Source organism: Lethenteron reissneri, chromosome 68 (genome assembly GCF_015708825.2).
Source record: "Lethenteron reissneri isolate LAM-NWPU_2019-01 chromosome 68, ASM1570882v1, whole genome shotgun sequence".
Lineage (NCBI taxonomy): Eukaryota > Metazoa > Chordata > Hyperoartia > Petromyzontiformes > Petromyzontidae > Lethenteron > Lethenteron reissneri.
In genome coordinates this window covers 4,713,491-4,736,313 of record NC_083846.1, presented here as the reverse complement: position 1 = coordinate 4,736,313, position 22,823 = coordinate 4,713,491, and the positions used below count along the sequence as shown (strand labels likewise).

At 51.0% G+C, this 22,823-nt stretch overlaps 1 protein-coding gene across 1 annotated transcript in view; it reads right to left on the bottom strand.

The window, feature by feature from the left end:
* Positions 1–3,826: 3,826 nt before the first annotated feature.
* Positions 3,827–22,823, bottom strand: part of LOC133360316 (follitropin subunit beta-like) — a 56,024-nt gene continuing 37,027 nt past the window's right edge. The window contains exons 2-4 of the mRNA XM_061578963.1: positions 5,765–5,870; positions 4,625–4,696; positions 3,827–4,057 (exon numbers count right to left, since the gene is read on the bottom strand). Coding sequence (XP_061434947.1) covers positions 3,827–4,057; positions 4,625–4,696; positions 5,765–5,870 — 409 coding nt within the window. The remainder of the gene's footprint in view (positions 4,058–4,624; positions 4,697–5,764; positions 5,871–22,823) is intronic.

Below are 22,823 nucleotides of genomic sequence, written 5' to 3'. Positions count from 1 at the left end.
TTAATATAAAGGATTTAATGTAATGTTAACAGCTTCAACAAGTCAAACAGTCTCCCCACTTACCCTTTGGTTCTTTCGGTAAAGTCACGTGGCTGGCCATCCTTATAACGCTGTGGGCTCGCGTGATATTGTTTTTTTCCGAGACCAAGATACTCTGCAAATCTTCGGGCGACGATCAAAGGTTTGTTCATGAAGCCATTCAGATATATAAACATAGACATAATTTCAACCGAGAAGATGTACAGCCCCGATCCATCCGAGTCCACGGAATGGCAGGCCCCACCCTCTCAGCCTTGTACCTCTTTGCTTCAAATCGGAGCTGCTGCCCGTTGTTGCAATCGACCGCTCGAATTGTAGAGCGTTTGCGAAATAGGCCGATAGCAGAGGTCGCAAACGGGTTTTGATTCCTTACCCGTACCCGTACCCGGCCGCACCAGGGTCGCAAACGGGTACCCGTACCAGTACCCGGCCGTACCCGTACCCTACCCGTATCCGGCCGGGTACGGGTAGGGGTACGGGTATCGGGTACCCGATTGCGACCTCTGGGATGAAGCCATGTTGCAGGCGCGGGTGGGTTGATTCTAGGAACTTGAATTGTGAGAAGAGACAAGACGTTGGGAAATGAGTGACAAACGGTGACTCACCAGTGACTCACGGCCTACCCGTACCCGGCCGCACCAGGGTCGCAAACGGGTACCCGTACCCGGCCGGGTACGGGTAGCCGGGTATCGGGTAGGGTACGGGTATCGGATACCCGGTTGCGACCTCTGGCCGATAGTGAGCGGGCAACTAATCGCCTGCTGAATGTATGACGAGTCATTCCCGACCCCCCCCCCCCCCTCGTCCTCACGTGCAAATCCCACCAATCGCGAGCAAGGCGGTAACTCGGCCGCGCTCCTGTGAGTGGTCGTCATCCACTTCCGTACACGTGCAGGCTAAGCCAATCAGAAAGCTCAGTGTCGCAAGGCGTCTCTAAACCAATGGGTGCTCCGGCTGCGAAACAATGGAGGTGTGCCAGTGGCCAGCGTCGTAAAACACACAAAAATGTGCCTGTAAGCTTTGAAATTTTTCAGCAATGGGCCCGCACACACACACCACACACACACACCACACACATACCACACACACACACACCACACACACCACCACACGCACACCACACACACCACCACACACACCACACACACCACACACACCACACACACCACACACACACTACACACACCACCACACACACACAACCACACACACACCACACACACACACCACACACACCACACACACCACACACACACACACACACCACACACACACACACACACACACACCACACACCACACACACACCACACACACACCACCACACACACACCACACAAACACACCACACAAACACACCACACACACACTCCCCACGCACACACACCACACACACCCCACACACACCACCACACATACCACACAAACACACCACCCACCACACACACCACACACCACCACACACACACACACCACACACAGACCACACCACAACACCACACACACCACTCACACACACCACACACATACACATCACACACACAGCACACCACCACACACACCACACACACACACCACACACACCACACACACACCCCACCACACACACCACACACACCACACACACCACACACCACACCACACCACACAGACACACACCACACACACCACCACACACCACACACACCACCACACACACACACACACCACACACACACACCACACACACCACACACACACCACACACACCACACACACACCACACACAACACACACAATCAACGTCAACGCTCCCAGTCACACAAAGAAGCCACTCCATGCGGAGTCTGTAATAGGGTCCCCCTTTGGTGAGGCGTCACTTTTATTGCGCCATACATTATGAGGCCTTTCGAGCAAAACCCGGAGAATAATAACGACAAATGTTAGACCAACATGGCACAACACAATACTCAAGACAACAACAACACACAAACTCAAGACAACAACAACACACAAACTCAAGACAACAACAACAACACACAAACTCAAGACAACAACAACAACACACAAACTCAAGACAACAACAACACACAAACTCAAGACAACAACAACAACACACAAACTCAAGACAACAACAACAACACACAAACTCAAGACAACACATTCCAGAGGTAATCCTCCTGTCCAACCCCACTACTAGCCCCCCCCCCTCCTAGCCCTCCCCCCTCCTAGCCCCCCCCTCCTAGCCCCCCCCCCCTCCTAGCCCCCCCCCTCCTAGCCCTCCCCCCTCCTAGCCCCCCCCTCCTAGCCCTCCCCCCTCCTAGCCCCCCCCCTAGCCACCAACCCACTCCTAGCCCCCCCCTCCTAGCCCCCCCCCACTTCTAGCCCCCCCCACTCCTAGCCCCCCCCCACTCCTAGCCCTCCCCCCAATCCGAGCCACCCCCCCACCGCCACCCCCCCCCACTCCCCACTCCTAGCCATCAACCCCCCCACTCGTAGTCACCCCCCCCCCCACTCCTAGCCACCAACCAAACTCCTAGACCCCCCCCCACTCCTAACCACCCCACCCCTACCCCAAGCCACCAACCCCCCCCCCCACTCAAATATATTTCCAACAAGCCCCACCCCCCCAACCCCCCCACTTTTCCACTCCAACCCCCCCCTCTCCCCCCCCAACCCTCTCCCCCACCACCCCCCCTCTCCCTCTCCCCCCCACCACTCCCCACCACCAACCGCCTCATCCACCCCCCCCCCAACCCCCCACCCCCCCTCCCCCCGCACCAACCGCCTCATCCACCACCCCCCCCAACCCACCCCCCCCCTCCCCCCACCCCCCACCCCCCACCCCCCCACCACCAACCGCCTCATCCACCCCCCACCCACCCCCTCCGCACCAACCGCCTCATCCACCCCCCCTCCCCCCGCACCAACTGCCTCATCCACCACCCCCCCAACCCCACCCCCCACCCACCAACCGCCTCATCCACCACCCCCCCCAACCCCCGCACCAACCGCCTCATCCACCACCCCCCCCAACCCACCCCCCCCTCCCCCCACCCCCTACCCCCCCACCACCAACCGCCTCATCCACCCCCCACCCACCCCCTCCGCACCAACCGCCTCATCCACCACCCCCCCCAACCCACCCCCCCCTCCCCCCACCCCCCACCCCCCCACCACCAACCGCCTCATCCACCCCCCACCCACCCTCTCCGCACCAACCGCCTCATCCACCACCCCCCCCAACCCCCCCCTCCCCCCAACCACCAACCGCCTCATCCACCACCCCCCCCCACCCCACCCCCCACCCACCAACCGCCTCATCCACCACCCCCCCAACCCCACCCCCACCTCCCACCCACCAACCGCCTCATCCACCGCCCCCCCCCAACCCCACCCCACCCCCCACCCACCAACCGCCTCATCCAACCCCCACCCCCCACCCCCCACCCCACCAACCGCCTCATCCACCCCCCCCACCCCCCCACCACCAACCGCCTCATCCACCGCCTCTGCGCAGTCGACAGAAGTCTGGCCCAACGCTCCTAGGCCCTAGCCCCCCCCCACTCCTAGCCACCAACCCCAACCCCCCACCCCCACCCTCCCCCACCCCCCCCCCAACCCCCCCCCCACCACCAACCGCCTCATCCACCCCCACCCCCCCACCACCAACCGCCTCATCCACCACCCCCCCACCCCCCACACCCCCCCCCCCGCACCAACCGCCTCATCCACCCCCCACCCCCACTCCTCCCCCCACCACCAACCGCCTCATCCACCCCCCACCCCTCCCCCCACCACCACCCGCCTCATCCGCCGCCTCTGCGCAGTCGACAGAAGTCTGGCCCCACGCTCCGCTCGGTGCAGTCGGTGGTGCGCGAGTCGCAGCGGCGGCACGCGCACGACACCGCGGCGGGCACGGAGACGGTGGCCGCGCGGGGACGCGCCGGGCACCCGCGCAGCAGCACCGACGACTCGTAGCGCACCTCCGAGTAGACGCAGGCGCGCTGCACAGAGCGGCCGTTGAGCGCGTAGTTTTGCTGTGGGGGGTGGGGGAGCGGTGGGACAGCGGTTAGCGCGCTGCACTGAGCGGCCGTGGAGCGCGTAGTTTTGCTGTGGGGGGTGGGGGGAGCGGTGGGACAGCGGTTAGCGCGCTGCACTGAGCGGCCGTGGAGCGCGTAGTTTTGCTGTGGGGGGTGGGGGAGCGGTGGGACAGCGGTTAGCGCGCTGCACAGAGCGGCCGTGGAGAGCGTAGTTTTGCTGTGGGGGGGTAGGGGAGCGGTGGGACAGCGGTTAGCGCGCTGGGGGGTGGGGGGAGCGGTGGGGCAGCGGTTAGCGCGCTGCACCGAGCGGCCGTGGAGCGCGTAGTTTTGCTGTGGGGGGGGGGGGAGCGGTGGGACAGCGGTTAGCGCGCTGCACAGAGCGGCCGTTGAGCGCGTAGTTTTGCTGTGTGGGGGTAGGGGAGCGGTGGGACAGCGGTTAGCGCGCTGCACAGAGCGGCCGTGGAGAGCGTAGTTTTGCTGTGGGGGGGTAGGGGAGCGGTGGGACAGCGGTTAGCGCGCTGGGGGGTGGGGGGAGCGGTGGGGCAGCGGTTAGCGCAGCAGCACCGACGACTCGTAGCGCACCTCCGAGTAGACGCAGGCGCGCTGCACAGAGCGACCGTGGAGCGCGTAGTTTTGCTGTGGGGGGGTAGGGGAGCGGTGGGGCAGCGGTTAGCGCGCTGCACAGAGCGGCCGTGGAGAGCGTAGTTTTGCTGTGGGGGAGCGGTGGGACAGCGGTTAGCGCGCTGCACAGAGCGGCCGTTGAGCGCGTAGTTTTGCTGTGGGGGGTGGGGGAGCGGTGGGACAGCGGTTAGCGCGCTGTAGGGGGGGGTGGGGTGGTGGTAGGGGAGCGGTGGTGCAGCGGTTAGCACGCTGTAGGGGGGGTGGGGTGGTGGTGGGGGAGGAGCGGTGGGGCAGCGGTTAGCGCGCTGTAGGGGGGGAGGGGTGGTGGTGGGGGAGGAGCGGTGGGACAGCGGTTAGCGCGCTGGGGGGTGGGGGTGGTAGGGGAGCGGTGGGGCAGCGGTTAGCGCGCTGCACTGAGCGGCCGTGGAGCACGTAGTTTTGCTGTGGGGGGAGGTGGGGGAGGAGCGGTGGTGCAGCGGTTAGCGCGCTGCACCGAGCGGCCGTTGAGCGCGTAGTTTTGCTGTGGGGGGAGGGGTGGTGGGGGAGGAGCGGTGGGGCAGCGGTTAGCGCGCTGTAGGGGGGGTGGGGGTGGTAGGGAGCGGTGGGGCAGCGGTTAGCGCGCTGTAGGGGGGTGGGGGAGCGGTTAGCGCGCTGCACTGAGCGGCCGTGGAACGCGTAGCTTTGCTGTGGTGGGGGAGCGGTGGGGCAGCGGTTAGCGCGCTGTAGAGGGGGTGGGGGGTGGTAGGGGAGCGGTGGTGCCGCGGTTAGCGCGCTGCACCGAGCGGCCGTGGAGCGCGTAGCTTTGCTGTGAGCGTTGCGGTGGTGGGGGAGGAGCGGTGGTGCAGCGGTTAGCGCGCTGCGCTATGTGAGCCTGGCGACACGGGTTCTAAACCACAAAAAAACGTTGATTATGAATAATATTGGTGGCGAAAGCCTCACACGCGTTCAACTGATCGTCGTTTCTGCTGTAACCCAGAGTTCGGCTGGCGACGCGCGGTTTCATCAGCAGTGCATCGCCCCAACGCACAACAGAGGCGACTCACACACGAGCACTACACCACCACCACCACCACTTCTTCCCACCTTGGTCACGCACGCGCCCTGGCAGATGGTCGTGTTGACATCGTAACAGATGCCGCACAACGTGTCCTCGATGGCGACGGTGGTGATTCGGACCGAGCAGTGAGACCTCGCTAGAGCCGGAGACTTTAGCGTCAACGCTAAGGCGATCATCATCATCATCAGCAGCAGCAGCAGCGGCGGCAGTGATGATTCGCAGCCAAAGCGAGGTCCAGCCATGGTGAGCTGGGAAGAATTCCGGATCTCCAACTCGTAACGAGACCTCGAACCTTCAACACAGAAAACAAAGTTCGTTTCATTCTCTTAGGGGTTTTTTTTTCTTCGGTAAAGTCACCTGATGAAGGAAGCTTGTGTTAATTCTAGATTTGAAGCTTTCGTGACTGCAAGGATTCATATTTTTAGGTTTTTTCGGTAAAGTCACGTAGGTAAAAAATTATAATTAATAAAATTAAAATAAAAATCACGACGTTTCGGAGGCAACACAAGCTTCCGTCTTCAGGTGGAACCGTCACAGCACGATAGCTGTATCAAGTGAGAGAAATTATTTTATTTTTTATTTTACTTTTATTTATTTTATTTTTTTACCTACGTGACTTTACCGAAAAAACCTAAGAATATGAAGCTTGTGTTGCCTCCGAAACGTCGTGATTTATTATTTTATTTCTCTTCTTGGTTTTTTTCGGTACAGTCACGTAGAAGGAAAATAATAAAATGATAAAAAATAAAGCGTAATAAAATATTTCGTTTATTATTTTATTATTTTTATGTTTCATTATTTTATTATTTCCCTTCTACGTGACTTTACCGAAAGAACCAAGAAGATGAATCCCTGCAGTCACGAAAACTTTAAATCGAAATTAATTTTATTTCTATTAGTATTTTTTATTATGTATCTAATTTTTATTTATTTATTTCCCCCTACGTGACTTTACGGAAAAAACCTAAGAGTATGAATCATTGCAGTCACGAAAGCTTCAAATCTAGTTCGTTTCATTGTTCCAGGGAAAGAGATGGGGGGGGGAGTGTTGCTTTGCCCAAGTGTTCGCCCGTTTCTCAGTCGTTATTGTTGAGTGACTATTCACACGCCCATGGGGTGACACTCGGCAATTTCGATGTAAAACTTTCGTTACTGCAGGGATTCATCTTCTTGCTTCTTTCGGTAAAGTCACGTAGAATGGAAATAATAATATAATGAAAATAAAACATCATAAAATAATTCTCACGACGTTTCGGCCACAACGCAAGCAGCCGTCCTCAGGTGAAGAACAGGGCTGTCGGAAAGACAGCGTCATTCACATCATCATCAACATCATCATCATTATTAACATCAGCATCAACATCATCATCTACATCATCGACATCATCATCATCTTTTTTTCGATTTAAAGCTTTCGTGACTACAGGAATTCATCTTCTTGGTTCTTTGGGTAAAGTTCGATCGCGAGAACTAAGAAAATCATCAAACATTTTTTTATGATTTTATTTTCACCAGGCAAGACCCCACTGAGCAACGTAGCCGCTGTTTGTCAGGAGCGACTTGACCATCACAAGTGACAGCCGCACGAAGTGGCTCATCACCACGTGACATTTATAGCGGTAGACAAATACTCTAAACGCGTGAGCTTCGAAATCTGGAGGGAAAAAACCGGAGGAGCCGGAGAAAAAAAAATCCCCGTGACCACGGAGAGAAAGAGAGACGCAGACTGCAAATATACAGCAGCAAGCGTCAGGGTCGCGATGGAACCCACGACCTCCTGTATACCAGGCGAGGTAGTTAACATCTCCTGGCCACTGTGGTGATGATGAAAGACGCAAACTCCAAATATACAGCAGCAGGCGTCAGGGTCGCGATCGAACCCACGACCTCATGTACACCAGGCGAGGTAGTTAACATCTCCTAGCCACTGTGGTGATGATGAGAGATGCAAACTCCAAATATACAGCAGGCATCAGGGTCGCGATCGAACCCACGACCTGCTGTACACCAGGCGAGGTAGTTAACATCTCCTAGCCACCGTGATGATGATGAGAGACGCAAACTCCAAATATACAGCAGCAGACGTCAGGGTCGTGATCGAACCCACGACCTGCTGTACACCAGGCGAGGTAGTTATCATCTCCTAGCCACTGTGGTGATGATGAGAGACGCAAACTCCAAATATACAGCAGGCGTCAGGGTCGTGATCGAACCCACGACCTCCTGTATACCAGGCGAGGTAGTTAACACATCATAGCCACTGTGGTGATGATGAAAGACGCAAACTTCAAATATACAGCAGGCATCAGGGTCGCGATCGAACCCATGACCTCCTGTAAACCAGGCGAGGTAGTTAACATCTCATAGCCTGCGTGGCGCTCCTCTGCGTAGCCCGCCATCACCACCACCATCATTATGCTCATCATCATCACTACCGTCATCATCATCCCCACCACCATCATCACCAACCCAACCACTATCATCATCATTATCACCAACATCATCATCAACATCATCATCACCATTATCTCCACCATCATCACCATCATCGTCATCATCCCCATCATCATCCCCACCACCACCATCATCATCCCCATCACCATCATCATCCTCACCACCATCATCATCGCCATCATCATAATCAACACCATCATCATCACCACCACCATCATCACCATTATAATCATCACCACCATCATCATCATTCCCACCATTATCATCACCACCATCATCATTGCCACCATCATCATCACCACCATCATCATCTCTACCACCATCACCACCACCACTATCATCAAACAACAACAACAACCACTTCCACCATCACCACCACCACTCGTATCATCACCAACACAGCCTCCACCGTTAAATTTCGATTTAAAGCTTTCGTGACTGCAGGGATTCATCTTCTTGGTTCTTTCGGTAAAGTCACGTAGAGGACGGCTGCTTTGCGTTGTGGCCGAAACGTCGTGATAATTATTTTATTGTGTTTTTATTTTTTTTATTTCCATTCTACGTGACTTTACCGAAAGAACCAAGAAGTAGCCTCCACCATCTCAACAACAACCGCAACAACCACCACCACCACCGCGCTTGTCATCACACCTGCCCACAGATGTTTCGCCAAAGTGTTTGGACCGAACGGACAACCCTCCCGTCTTTATACCCCCCGCGCGTGCAACCTCTGCCAAGATCTCAAGATTGTCTCCTGTTCTGCGTCACAAACACGGTCGTGTCGACGCGTCTAGATAGTCATCCTTAGCTCCGCGACCTCGTTTAATGTTACACGCTGACGGGGTCCCCCTTTTCTTTAGTAATCTACGGACAGCTGGCTGCTTCGGGAAGTTGGGCCATGTTTGTTTGTTGTAGTACAGAGTTAGACTGATGGCCTTAATCTCAAGTTGTCTAAGGAAAGCTGTCTCGGGTGTGGACCAATCAACTTCAAGGAGAGTGCATGCATTATCAGAGTTGTGTTTTTTTTGTTTGCATTACGACTGCAGGTATTGTGGTCTATGTAAACACGACTCCTTGTAAAAAAAGGTGTCAGTTTTGTTGCCAGATAAAAGGGTAAAAAAAAAAATTATCATATTTTTACTGGCAAATGAGGTTCCAATGGTATAAATGCTTAACCCCGAGCTCTCATACTCTGATGGTGCATTGTCTTTGAGTTGTGCGCCTTTTGGCGTCATCTGGTCCAACCCATGTGAGACTAGGCTCTAAGGAAAGCTGTCTCGGGTGTGGACCAATCAACTTCAAGGACAGTGCATACATTATCAGAGTTATGTTTTTTTTGCATTATGACTGCAGGTATTGTGGTCTATGTAAACATGACTCCTTGTAAAAAAGGTGTCAGTTTTGTTGCCAGATAGAAGGGTAAAAAAACAATTATCTTATTGTCTTGTGGTTGTTATTGTTGTTTGACTTGCATCCCACTGGGATTTTTGCACACAATGTTGGTGTACGGTGCTTTTTCTGCAATATTTAGCTGTCTTTCCTTGGATTTTCTGTTTGCAATCAGTCACTTTAAGATGTTTTCTTGTTCATGTTTTAGTTTTTTTGTTTGTTGCGGTTGCACCCGATTCAAGAGCCGAATGGCTCACAGGGCAAAACCTAATCAATGCAACTTGAAACTTGTGGACACCGCTGCTGCTTCTCCGTCGTCGGCTTCTGTGCGTGGGTCTCGTTGCTTCCCGTAAGGACAGCGCCAGTGCCGGGGCCTGTAGAGCAAATGTTACAAAGGGGCCCTAAATGAAATAAAAACAACGCGTAAATATTTAAAACACGTCAATATTTGACTTGTATTGTCAGGTAATTGTACTTTTTTCCTTTGGCTATACAGCTATACAGCCAAATGAAAAACATAGCTAACCTTAAACACCAGGTCGTTTATAAGAGTTGTAGGCGGTATAGTACTATAGTAATAGAGCAAGTGCTGAATCACTGAACCAGAATTGAATACTTGAAAGCATTTAGCGCGGGGCCCTTGAAAGTGCTTGGCCCGTAGCTACTACACATGTGAAGTATGGGAATTGACGGCAGGAACTTCTTGACGGGAACACACTTTTATTAAATCTTTACGTATCAAAATACAACGTGTAGTCTCCTTTCTTCCGACTTCACACTCCACTACTCTCGTGTAAACTCTAGGCCTCTGGCTACACACGATACCCTTCACTCGTGTAGACCCTACGCCTCTGGCTACACAATACACTCGACTCGTGTAGTCCCTATGTCCCTGGTTACACAATACACTCGACTCGTGTAGACCCTATGTCCCTGGCTACACAATACACTGCATTCGGCTCGTGTAGACCTTACGCCTATGGCTACACACACTACACTCGCCTCTGGGTTACACAGAGTCCCGGTCCCGTTAGGACAGCGGGACTAGGTACCGCAGGGCCCTAGGTCTTCATCCCCGTCTTCATTCTTCGCTGGTTACACACTGCCCTCACGCCTGTGTGCATCCCCTTTTATAGCCCCTGCTCACGAGAGGCGGAGCTGATGCGTACTTCAACGTGAGCATCGCTCCTTAATGAACCAATCACGACGCACTCTCTCTACGATCCGTTTTCCCCAGCGCGTGTTAACACTCCTCCACCAATCACACCGCGCTGCCACCCGATCACTCCCTCTCAGCACGTCACCCGTCCACAGCCAATCAGTACCCCGTAACCCACGACCCCGCGCTGACCCCTGATCCTCCACCGTCAGCGCACGTCACCACCTACACAGCCAATCATTACGCGCTGGCATACGATCTCTAATCCCAGCGCGTATCACCTCTACACATGTAGCAGCTACACGTGTAGTAGCTACTACACGTGCAGTAGCTACTACACGTGTAGCTACTACACGTGTAGTAGCTACTACGCGTGTAGCTACTACACGTGTAGTAGCTACTACACGTGTAGTAGCTACACATGTGTAGCTACTACATGTGTAGCAGTTACTGTGTAGTAGCTACTACTACACAGTAGCTACTGCACGTGTAGTAGCTACTACACAGTAGCTGCTACACGTGTATTCGGGTCGCCGGGTTCCGTGGCGCAGCGTAGCGCTAACCGCTACACCACCGGCTCTCTTACCCACTCGCCTCACACTCACTCGCTCGCTCCCACGCCAAGCTCTGCGGTCCTCTGTATATCGAGGCGTTACGTGTCAATCCATCAACGCGCCTGTCAACGTGCGAAGAAATCGGAGCTCTCGGGAGAAGCCACGTGCTCGAGGGGAGGGAGGGGAGGGTGCGCAGCACTTTATCCTGCACAGATGGAACAGATGGGAGTCCAACTTTTCTCTTCTGCCTTCTGGCGAGCTAACGTCAGACGGGACTGAAAGTTGGCACGAGAGTAAAACCACCCACGAGAGAGAGAGAGAGAGCGAAAGAGGAGGTGGTGATGGGTGGGACGTGTGGTGTGCAGGAGGTAGTGATGGGTGGGACACGTGGTGTGTAGGGTGCAGGAGGAGGTAGTGATGGGTGGGACGCGTGGTGTCCAGGGTGCAGGAGGAGGTAGTGATGGGTGGGACGGTGGTGTACAGGGTGCAGGAGGTGGTGATGGGTGGGACACGTGGTGTGCAGGGTGCAGGAGGAGGTAGTGATGGGTGTGAGGTGTGGTGTGGAGGGTGCAGGAGGTGGTGATGGGTGGGACGCGTGGTGTGCAGGAGGTAGTGATGGGTGGGACACGTGGTGTGTAGGGTGCAGGAGGAGGTAGTGATGGGTGGGACGCGTGGTGTCCAGGGTGCAGGAGGAGGTAGTGATGGGTGGGACGGTGGTGTACAGGGTGCAGGAGGTGGTGATGGGTGGGACACGTGGTGTGCAGGGTGCAGGAGGAGGTAGTGATGGGTGTGAGGTGTGGTGTGGAGGGTGCAGGAGGTGGTGATGGGTGGGACGCGTGGTGTGCAGGGTGGAGGAGGTGGTGATGGGTGGGACAAGTGGTGTGCAGGGTGGAGGAGGTAGTGATGGGTGGGACGAGTGGTGTGCAGGGTGGAGGAGATGGTGATGGGTGGGACAAGTGGTGTGCAAGGTGGAGGAGGTGGTGATGGGTGGGACACGTGGTGTCTAGGGTGCAGGAGGAGGTAGTGATGGGTGGGACACGTGGTGTGGAGGGTGCAGGAGGTGGTGATGGGTGGGACACGTGGTGTGCAGGGTGGAGGAGGTGGTGATGGGTGGGACGAGTGGCGTGCAGGGTGGAGGAGGTGGTGATGGGTGGGACACGTGGTGTGGAGGGTGGAGGAGGTCGTGATGGGTGGGACACGTGGTGTGGAGAGTGGAGGAGGTGGGGATGGGTGGGACACGTGGTGTGGAGATTGGAGGAGGTAGTGATGGGTGGGACGCGTGGTGTGCAGGGTGGAGGAGGTAGTTATGGGTGGGACACGTGGTGTGGAGGGTGGAGGAGGGTTGCACCCGTGAGGGTGGTGCAGTGGTGGGAGATTGTGAGGGTGGGAGATGGATAGTAGGGCGGTGGTGGTTGTCACAGGCAGCAAGGTGACCTCGTAACTGGACACCCACATGACTGTTTACACTACTCGCCTAATTGACCGTCATGTGACGGGTTCATGAAAAAAAATGCATTCAACGAAAAAGACTGAAATGTAAAGATGTTTTTAATTAATTTTTATTAAAAAAAAAATAATACGTAAATCACCTTTTTAGTAGCGTTATAAGAGCTGTTTGGGATACCCCGTTCTATCGGGAATTTATGTTGTAATCAAACATTGCTTTTTTCAAAACTTACAATTTTTCGTCACTTGCGAGAGTGAATAAAACATTAAAACCACTTGCTTCTCGACTTATGTTTGTTGCGAATGCGCAATTGTCGAAGGGATGATTCAATTATTGTAAGTATCGACTTACTGGATTCTGTATTGAAGTGATTAAAAAATATTTAAACAGGGTGAATTAAAAAAACGATAAGCGGGGACTTTCACTAATTTTTTGCTACAAATGTGAGCAGAAGGTGGCTTTTACCAAAATGAATTTTTGATTTGAAGCTTTCGTGACTGCAAGGATTCATTTTCTTAGGTTTTTTCGGTGAAGTCACGTAGGTAAAAAATTAAAATTAATAAAAGTAAAATAAAATAAAAATCACGACGTTTCGGAGGCAACACAAGCTTCCGTCTTCAGGTGGAACCGTCACAGCACGGCAGCCGTACTTTAATTAATTTTAATTTTTTACCTACGTGACTTTACCGAAAAAACCTAAGAATACAAAATGAATTTGCTTACTGCGTTCTGAATTTACGTGAATTTCAACAACAAAAAGTGAAACTCTTTGATTGTTGATCGGAAGGGGAGAGAAGAGGTCGATGGTTTTCAATTGTCCCAAAGTGTTCAGCCGTACGTGGCAGCAAAGGTCGTCAATGTAGAATTCTGCTTCTAAATTTCAATGTCTATCCGATGCAAGGCCGCAATTATAATATGTATATTGGGGTGGAAACATCCCCCTTAATATTCAAATATGCTCAAAATGGAGGTGCTGGGAGGGGAGGGTGGGGAGGGCTGGGTGGGGAGGAGAGTGTGGGGCTGGGTGGGGAGGGTGGGGCTGGGTGGGGGGTGGGAGGGGTGGGGGTGGGATGGGTGGGGCTGGGTGGGGAGGTTGGGGCTGGGTGGGTGGGGGGTGGGAGGGGTGGGGGTGGGATGGGTGGGGCTGGGTGGGGAGGGTGGGGCTGGGTGGGTGGGGGTGGGAGGGGTGAGGCTGGGTGGGGAGGGGCTGGTCACCCCGTGGTGCCCTTATAAAACTCAACGTTTCACCTACTCACGCCGGCTTGTCGCCGCCCTCACAGTCGGGCATATTTGCGGAATACACCATGCCGCCGTTGACCCTGCAGGCTATTGACCGAGCAACCCAACGTTCCTACCAGCTCCCTCCGCAGGAATGTGTTTAAAATATGCTCAAAATGCCGCCCTCCCCCAATATATAGCTATAAAAAATCATTGCTATAGTATGTAAATAAAACAAACAATTTGCTAAACCTTGGCCACAATATCTGGACTTTTCATATAAATCAATGCATCGATTTCTGTTTATATGATTGTGGTTATGGATGTACTTTGTTAATCCATAATCTCTGCCATGACTTACAATGAAACACGAAATGGTAAAAAGGTTAAAACAGAGCATGTACTACAATACACTATTAGACATTTTTCGATTTAAAGCTTTCGTGACTGCAGGGATTCATCTTCTTGGTTCTTTCGGTAAAGTTACGTAGAAGGGAAATAATAAAATAATAAAATTTTAATATACAAAAAAAGTCTCACCCTATCTCCGTGACTTTACCGAAAGACCCCAAACAATATATAAAGAGTTTCGATTTAAAGCTTTCGTAACTGCAATGATTCATCTTCTTGATTCTTTCGGTAAAGTCACGTAGAAGGGAAATAATAAAATAATACAAATCAAACGTTGTTAAATCATGATATTATTATACTCACAAGTAGTACTAATCGCATATCTGCATTTTCCATAAATATGCTAAATTCCTCTTGATATGCAAATTATTTTGTCAAGGCGCCCTTCCCCCCTCCAACCCAGCTTAAATAGACGCTCCAAGCCTGGGGTGTGTCATTCAGACTCTGTCTTCTCGACAGACCTGTTCTCCACCTGAGGACGGCTGCTTGCGTTGTGGCCGAAACGTCGTGAGAATTATTTTATTATGTTTTATTTTTATTCTTGTATTACTTCCCTTCTACGTGACTTTACCGAAAGAACCAAGTGCACTTTGTGAGTTGTTTTTACTCGAATGAGTGGTGAAATCGACTCCGATCAGAGGCTCTGGCGCATGTGCGGTCAGTACGCGTGTAATCGGAGGTGTGTGTGGTGGCAGTGGTGATGGTAACGGTGGTGAGGGAGCGGTAGTGTAGCGGTTAGCGCGCTGCGCTATGAACCCGGCGACCCGAGTTCGATGTCACACACACACCACACATATCACACACACACATATCACACACACACATCACACACACATCACAAATATCACACACACATACCACACATATCACTCACACCCCGCATATGTCACAACAACAACCGCCATTCGCCACTAAGTGGTGGTGACGTCCCCACGACGCTTGTGCCAGGCTATGTGCACCTTGAGGCCGCGTGAAGTGTCGAACACCCGCTGGCAGAAGGTCACGGGGCAGACCCAGGTGCCACGGGTCGGCTGACTGAGACGACTGGCTGATGCACCACCTGTGCCCTTTACTCTGACAGCTGGCTGTGCTTTAGCTACCCGGTGCTCCGCTCGTTGTTGTGAGCGTCGCTCCTCCGCCCTCCGTTGTTGTTGGAGAGCGACTGCCTCCAACTGCCCAGTAGCGTCTTTCACGAGCCTCCTCCACAGAGGCCGATCTTGACACCGCTGGTACCAGTCATCGGCAAGTCCACTCAGCTCTACGTCCTCCTGTACCACATCACTCCATCTCTTCTCTAGCCCGTGCCGCGTCCGTTTAGCTCCCTCGATCCGGCCGAACAAAAGCTGTTTCGGCATGCGGTGGCTGGGCATGCGGGCTTCATGACCCAGCCAACGCAGCCTTGCCAGCCGGAGGAGCTCACCGATGGGACTTTGCCCAGATCTTTCAAGGATTTGTGAGCTCCTCACACAATCCAGCCTAGTTAAACCCAGGATGTATCGTAGGCAGGCCACCCTAAATATTTCTAACCGGCGAAGATGCTCCATTAGTGGCGTCCACGTTTCGCAAGCGTAGAGAAGAGAGAGAATGCCCGTGGCCGAGAAGACCTTAAGCTTCGTGCGGAGTGATAGACCAGGTAGCTTCCACACAGCGTTACGCAACCGATGAAAAGATAATGTTACACACACCGTATCACACACACGCCACACATATCACACACATCTCGCAACAATCACCGTTCACCACTAAGTGGCGGTGATGCCATTCTAGGTGCACTTTGAGGCCACGTGAGGTGTTGAAGTCCCGCTGACAAGAGGTCACCAACAGTCCCAGGTGCCACGGGTCGACTGAGATGACTGGCAGATGCACCAACTGTGCTCCCCAAATCTGCGTTATACACTACACTACTATACACTACACTATTATACACTACACTATACACTACACTATTATACACTACACTATACACTACACTACTATACACTACACTATTATACACTACACTATACACTACACTATACACTACTATACACTACACTATTATACACTACCCTACTATACACTACACTACTGTACACTACACTATACACTACACTATACACTACACTACTATACACTACACTATTATACACTACACTATACACTACACTACTGTACACTACACTATTATACACTACACTATATACTACTATGCACTACACTATACACTACTATACACTACACTACTTTACACTACACTATTATACACTACACTATACACTACTATACACTACACTATTATACACTACACTATACACTACTATACACTACACTATTATACACTACACTATACACTACTATACACTACACTATTATACACTACACTATACACTACACTACTGTACACTACACTATTATACACTACACTATACACTACACTACTATACACTACTCTATTATACACTACACTATACACTACACTACTGTACACTACACGATTATACACTACACTATACACTACTATACACTACACTATGCACTACTATACACTACACTACTATACACTACACTATTATACACTACACTATACACTACTATACACTACACTATTATACACTACACTATACACTACACTACTGTACACTACACTATTATACACTACACTATACACTACACTACTATACACTACACTACTATACACTACACTATACACTACACTATACACTACACTACTATACACTACACTATACACTCCACTATACACTACACTATTATACACTACACTATACACTACTATACACTATACTATACACTACACTACACACTACACTACTATACACTACACTATACACTACACTATACACTACACTATTATACACTACCATACACTACACTATACACTACACTATACACTACACTATACACTCCACTATACACTACACTATACACTACACTATACACTACACTATACTTTCAAGAGCCCAGCGCTCAATGCTTTCAAGCTATGAATTCCGGTTCAGTGGTTCTGCACTTGCTCTATTACTGTCGTACTATACCGCCTTCAACTTGTATGAACGACCGGGTGTTTAAGATGAGCGATTAGTAGTATTATCTGAGCTGTGTAGCAAATGGAATAAGTATAACCCGTAAAAACAAAGTTTTTCACTATAAATCCTTTATATGCATGGCGGCTAGAGTCCTCTCGTCCTCTGGCTTGAGATGGCTGCCACCTATGGGTCAGATGATTGTCTGCCAGTATTAAGCAATTGGTAATGAAATATTTAATTTGTTTTCCATAAACAGTGTAACATTTTGGAAAAAAAATTTCACGAAAATTAATTGTCTCGCACAACGAGTCTGTGTGCAAAATGTCAGCTCGATTGGATCACGGGAAGTGGGTTAAAAAACGACCGAAAGATTTGCACGGTCGTAAGCGCGCAAGCAAGCACGCAAGCACGCAAGCACGCAAGCAAGCAAGCACGCGAACTTAATATAAAGGATTTAAAAAAGAAACGTTTGGGAGGCAGTCGCCCTCCAGCAACAGCAGAGGGCAGAGCGCCTGGTGGCTTTTAAACGCAGCGAGCTTGCGCTGCTGGGCTATGCATCTTGACAGCCATCTCAGTCACGGCCGACCCATGGCACCTGCAGGGTCTGACCCCGTGACCTTCGACGACACTTTCACGCGGCGGCCTCGAGGTGCACCTAGCCTGGCACGGGCGCCGTGGTGGCGTCACCGCTACCTAGTGGCGGATGCAGGCTGTTGTTGTGTTTGTGTATTGATGTGTGCGCGCGGTGCCAGTGAAGCGAGTGTTTTATGTTACGTGTGAGTAATTTTTTGGGAAGTTTTATTTTATTTCACCAGGCCATACCCACTGAGATGGTAGGAACCTCCTGGTTCCACCAGCCCACAGGGGATTATTGTGTCCGTCCGTCTGTCGTGGATCCAAAAATGGGAGGGGTGGGGCTGGGGTGGAGAGGGGAGGGTGGGGAGGGGTTGGGTGGGGAGGGTGGGGCTGGGTGGGGAGGGTGGGGCTGGATGGAGAAAGGAGGATGGGGAGGCGCTGGTTGGGGAGGGTGGGGAGGGGCTAGGTGGGGAGGGTGGGAAGGGGCTGGGTGGGGAGGGAGGGGCTGGGTGGGGAGGGTGGGGAGTGGCTGGGTGAGGAGGGTGGGGCTGGGTGGGGGGTGGGAGGGGAGTGGGGCTGGGTGGGGAGGGGCTGGTCACCCCGTGGTGCCCTTATAAAACTCAACGTTTCACCTACTCACGCCGGCTTGTGCCCGCCCTCACAGTCGGGCATATTTGCGGAATACACCACGCCACCGTTGACCCTGCAGGCCATTGAGCGAGCAACCCGACGTTCCTACCAGCTCCCTCCGCAGGAATGTGTTTTTATTTTTTCAGAAGCTACGTGGCCACAAATGATAGCTTACAATGTGGGCATTTTATAGCAGCCCATACAGGCGAAGATTGTTTTATATCCTGTCGGAAATTCCCTACTCACACCCCTGCTGTAGCAGACGGACAGGACCGCCCCCATGAACAAGGGACATTGCCCGAAACGTCGAACATCAGCACCCCCTCCCCCCCTGCCCGCTGTTGTGATGATTCCAACTCTCGCCGCCAGAGGGCAACCAGTCCTCTCTGTCAACGATGAGCGGCGCGTGTGTTTGGGACCGTCCATAAATGACGTCACGCGATTTTGGACAATTTTTGACCCCCACCCCCACCCCCCTCGTCACACGGCGTCACAAAAAGTCAGACCCCCCCCTCCCCAAAATAAAACTTGCTTCAAATCGCTTTAAACTATTGTCATTGTAGTGCGTATTTAATGTGGCGCTGCACTCTGATGTTGTAGGAAGAAAACATTTATTAAAAAGTCTATTTAATTAAGTAGAACGTGTTGTCTGTATTTATTTAAAAAGTTGCTCATTTTGATGTGACGTCACATTTCGGAGCGACCAGCAGAGGGCGAAATAGGACCACGTGAATGAACACGACCAATATCATCTTCTGGGTTCTTTCGGTAAAGTCACGTAGAAGGGAAGTAAATAAAAAAATAAAAATAACACATAATAAAATAATTCTCACGACGTATCGGCGACAACGCAAGCAGCCGTCTTCAGGTGAAGAATGAGACACTGCCAAGCTAGGAGCTTATATATAAGCTGGGTTGGAGGTGGAAGAAGAGCGCCTTAACAAAATAATGTGCATATCAAGAGTGAATATGCTAAATTCCTCTTAACAAAATAATGTGCATATCAAGAGTGAATATGCTAAATTCCTCTTAACAAAATAATGTGCATATCAAGAGTGAATATGCTAAATTCCTCTTAACAAAATAATGTGCATATCAAGAGTGAATATGCTAAATTCCTCTTAACAAAAGAATGTGCATATCAAGAGTGAATATGCTAAATTCCTCTTGATATGCACATTATTTTGTCAAGGCGCTCTTCTTCCACCTCCAACCCAGCTTATATATAAGCTCCTAGCTTGGCAGTGTCTCATTCTTCACCTGAAGACGGCTGCTTGCGTTGTAGCCGAAACGTCGTGAGAATTATTTTTATTATTTTATTACTTCCCTTCTACGTGACTTTACCGAAAGAACCAAGAAGATGAATCCCTGCAGTCACGAAAGCTTTAAAACGACCAATATCATCCATGAATAGAGGGGTTGTCTTGGGGTGAGATCGCGTATTAAATGTATAAATGTTGTGTCGTTAAGACCCGCCACCACCCGACACAACCAACTAGTAAGGGTTGTCACGTAAACAACGTGGCCAATTCGTCACTCGTACAGCACTAGTGTGTAGTGTATAGTGTAGTGTATAGTGTATAGTAGTGTATAGTGTAGTGTATAGTGTAGTGTATAGTGTAGTGTATAGTGTAGTGTATAGTGTAGTGCATAGTGTAGTGTATAGTGTATAGTGAAGTGTATTGTAGTGTAGTGACTAGTGTAGTGTATAGTGTATAGTAGTGTATAGTGTAGTGTATAGTAGTTTATAGTGTATAGTAGTGTATAGTGTATTGTAGTGTATAGTGTAGTGTATAGTGTAGTGTATAGTAGTGTATAGTGTAGTGTATGGTAGTTTATAGTGTATAGTAGTGTATAGTGTATTGTAGTGTATAGTGTAGTGTATAGTAAAGTGTGTAGTGTAGTGTAAAATGTAGTGTGTAGTAGTATATAGTGTAGTGTATAGTGTAGTATATAGTGTAGTGTATAGTGTAGTGTAGTGTATAGTGTAGTGTATAGTGTAGTGTATAGTGTAGTGTATAGTGTAGTGTATAGTGTATAGTGTAGTCTATAGTGTAGTGTATAGTGTAGTGTATAGTAGTGTATAGTGTAGTGTATGGTAGTTTATAGTGTATAGTAGTGTATAGTGTATTGTAGTGTATAGTGTAGTGTATAGTAAAGTGTGTAGTGTAGTGTATAATGTAGTGTGTAGTAGTATATAGTGTAGTGTATAGTGTAGTATATAGTGTAGTGTATAGTGTAGTGTAGTGTATAGTGTAGTGTATAGTGTAGTGTATAGTGTAGTGTATAGTGTAGTGTATAGTGTAGCGTATAGTGTAGCGTATAGTGTAGTGTATAGTATAGTAGTGTATAGTAGTGTATAGTAGTGTATAGTGTATTCTATAGTGTATAGTGTAGTCTACAGGACCAACGAGAAGCGAGATTTTGACAAATGTTTTGAATTTAACTTTGAAAAAATTCCCCATGGTGGGTCCCGCCCCCCATCCATTTCAAATCAGATGGACGGGCACAGATTGCGGAGCCTCATCCCCTTGAAGCTGTGAGATGCAATCTCTCCCTTGCCTCCTTCCCCCCCCCCTCCTCCCCCTTGCTCCGCCTCCACCGTCGCTTCCTCAAGATCGATTCGTATCGTGTTCTTGGTTCAGTCGGTAAGGTCGCGTCGATAGAAAAGAAAAATAGTAAGTAATACAATTGAAAGTAAAATTTTGATTACTAAATTAAAAATTACCGTTCATAATAAAAGTAATGGAATACAATAAGAAGCAAAAATTGGCTTAATAAATTACAAAGAAAAAATAAAAAGATTAATAATAAATTGAAAATAATAAGAGTAAAAACCCCACGACGTTTCCATCGCAACACAAGCGATCTTCATCAGACGCCTGATTTTGTGTTGCGATCGAAACGTCGCGGATTTTTTGCTTTCATTATTTTCCAATATTTATTATAAGTTAAAATTTTTCTTTTCTATCTACGTCACTTTGCCGAAAGAACCAAGAATATGAATTCAAAGTCAAAATCCATTCGTGTCGTGTCAAGGGGCTTCTGGGCAAAGTCTTACTCGGCAGAAGTTGTTTGCCAGGCAGGCTGAGAGGGAGACACGCGGGCGCGTAGGGGACTAGGCCACCACCGACTCCTTTGACACACGGGGCAGAGATGCCCCGTGTGTCATTCACTCCGTTTCCTATCATTCACTACCATTCACTCAGATCCATATCATTTACTACCAGAGGTGTGGACTCGAGTCATGTGACTTGGACTCGAGTCAGACTCGAGTCATGAATTTGATGACTTCAGACTCGACTTGGACTTGCATAACAATGACTTTGTCCCACCTCTGAGGTGTGGACTCGAGTCATGTGACTTGGACTCGAGTCAGACTCGAGTCATGAATTTGATGACTTCAGACTCGACTTGGACTTGCATAACAATGACTTTGTCCCACCTCTACTACTATCCCCTATCATTCCCTACCATTCACTTTGTTTCCTATCATTCACTACCATTCACTTTGTTCCTTATCATCTCCTCCCATTCACTCCGCTCCCTATCATCTCCTACCATCTCCTATCATTCACTCCGTTCCCTACCATTCACTATCATTCACTATCATTCACTCCGTTCCTTATCATTCAGGTGGGGGTAGGTGGGGTAGGTGGGGTTAGGTGGGTGCAGGTGGGGTATGGTGGGGTAGGTGGGGGGTAGGTGGGGGTAGGGTGGGGTAGTTGGGGTAGGTGGGGGTAGGTGGGGTAGGTGGGGTAGGTGGGGGCAGGAGGTGGGGCTAGGTGGGGGTAGGGGGGTAGGTATGGGGTTAGGGTGGGGGGTAGGTGGGGTAGGTGGGGGTCGGTGGGTGGCAGGTGGGGGTCAGGTGGGGTAGGTAGCGTCTAGGGTGGGGGTAAGGTGGGGGGTAGGTGGGTGCAGGTGGGGTAGGTGGGGGTAGGTGGGGTAGGTGGGGTAGGTGGGGTAGGTGGGGTAGGTGGGGGTAGGTGGGGTAGGTGGGGGTAGTGGGCTAGGTGGGTGCAGGTGGGGGTAGGTGGGGTAGGGGGGTAGGTGGGGTAGGTAGAGTAGGTGGGGGTAGGTGGGGTAGGTGGGGTAGGTGGGGGCAGGTGGGGTAGGGGGTAGGTGGGGGTAGGTGGGGTAGGTGGGGTAGGTGGGGTAGGTAGAGTAGGTGGGGGTAGGTGGGGTAGGTGGGGGCAGGTGGGGTAGGTGGGGTAGGTGGGGTAG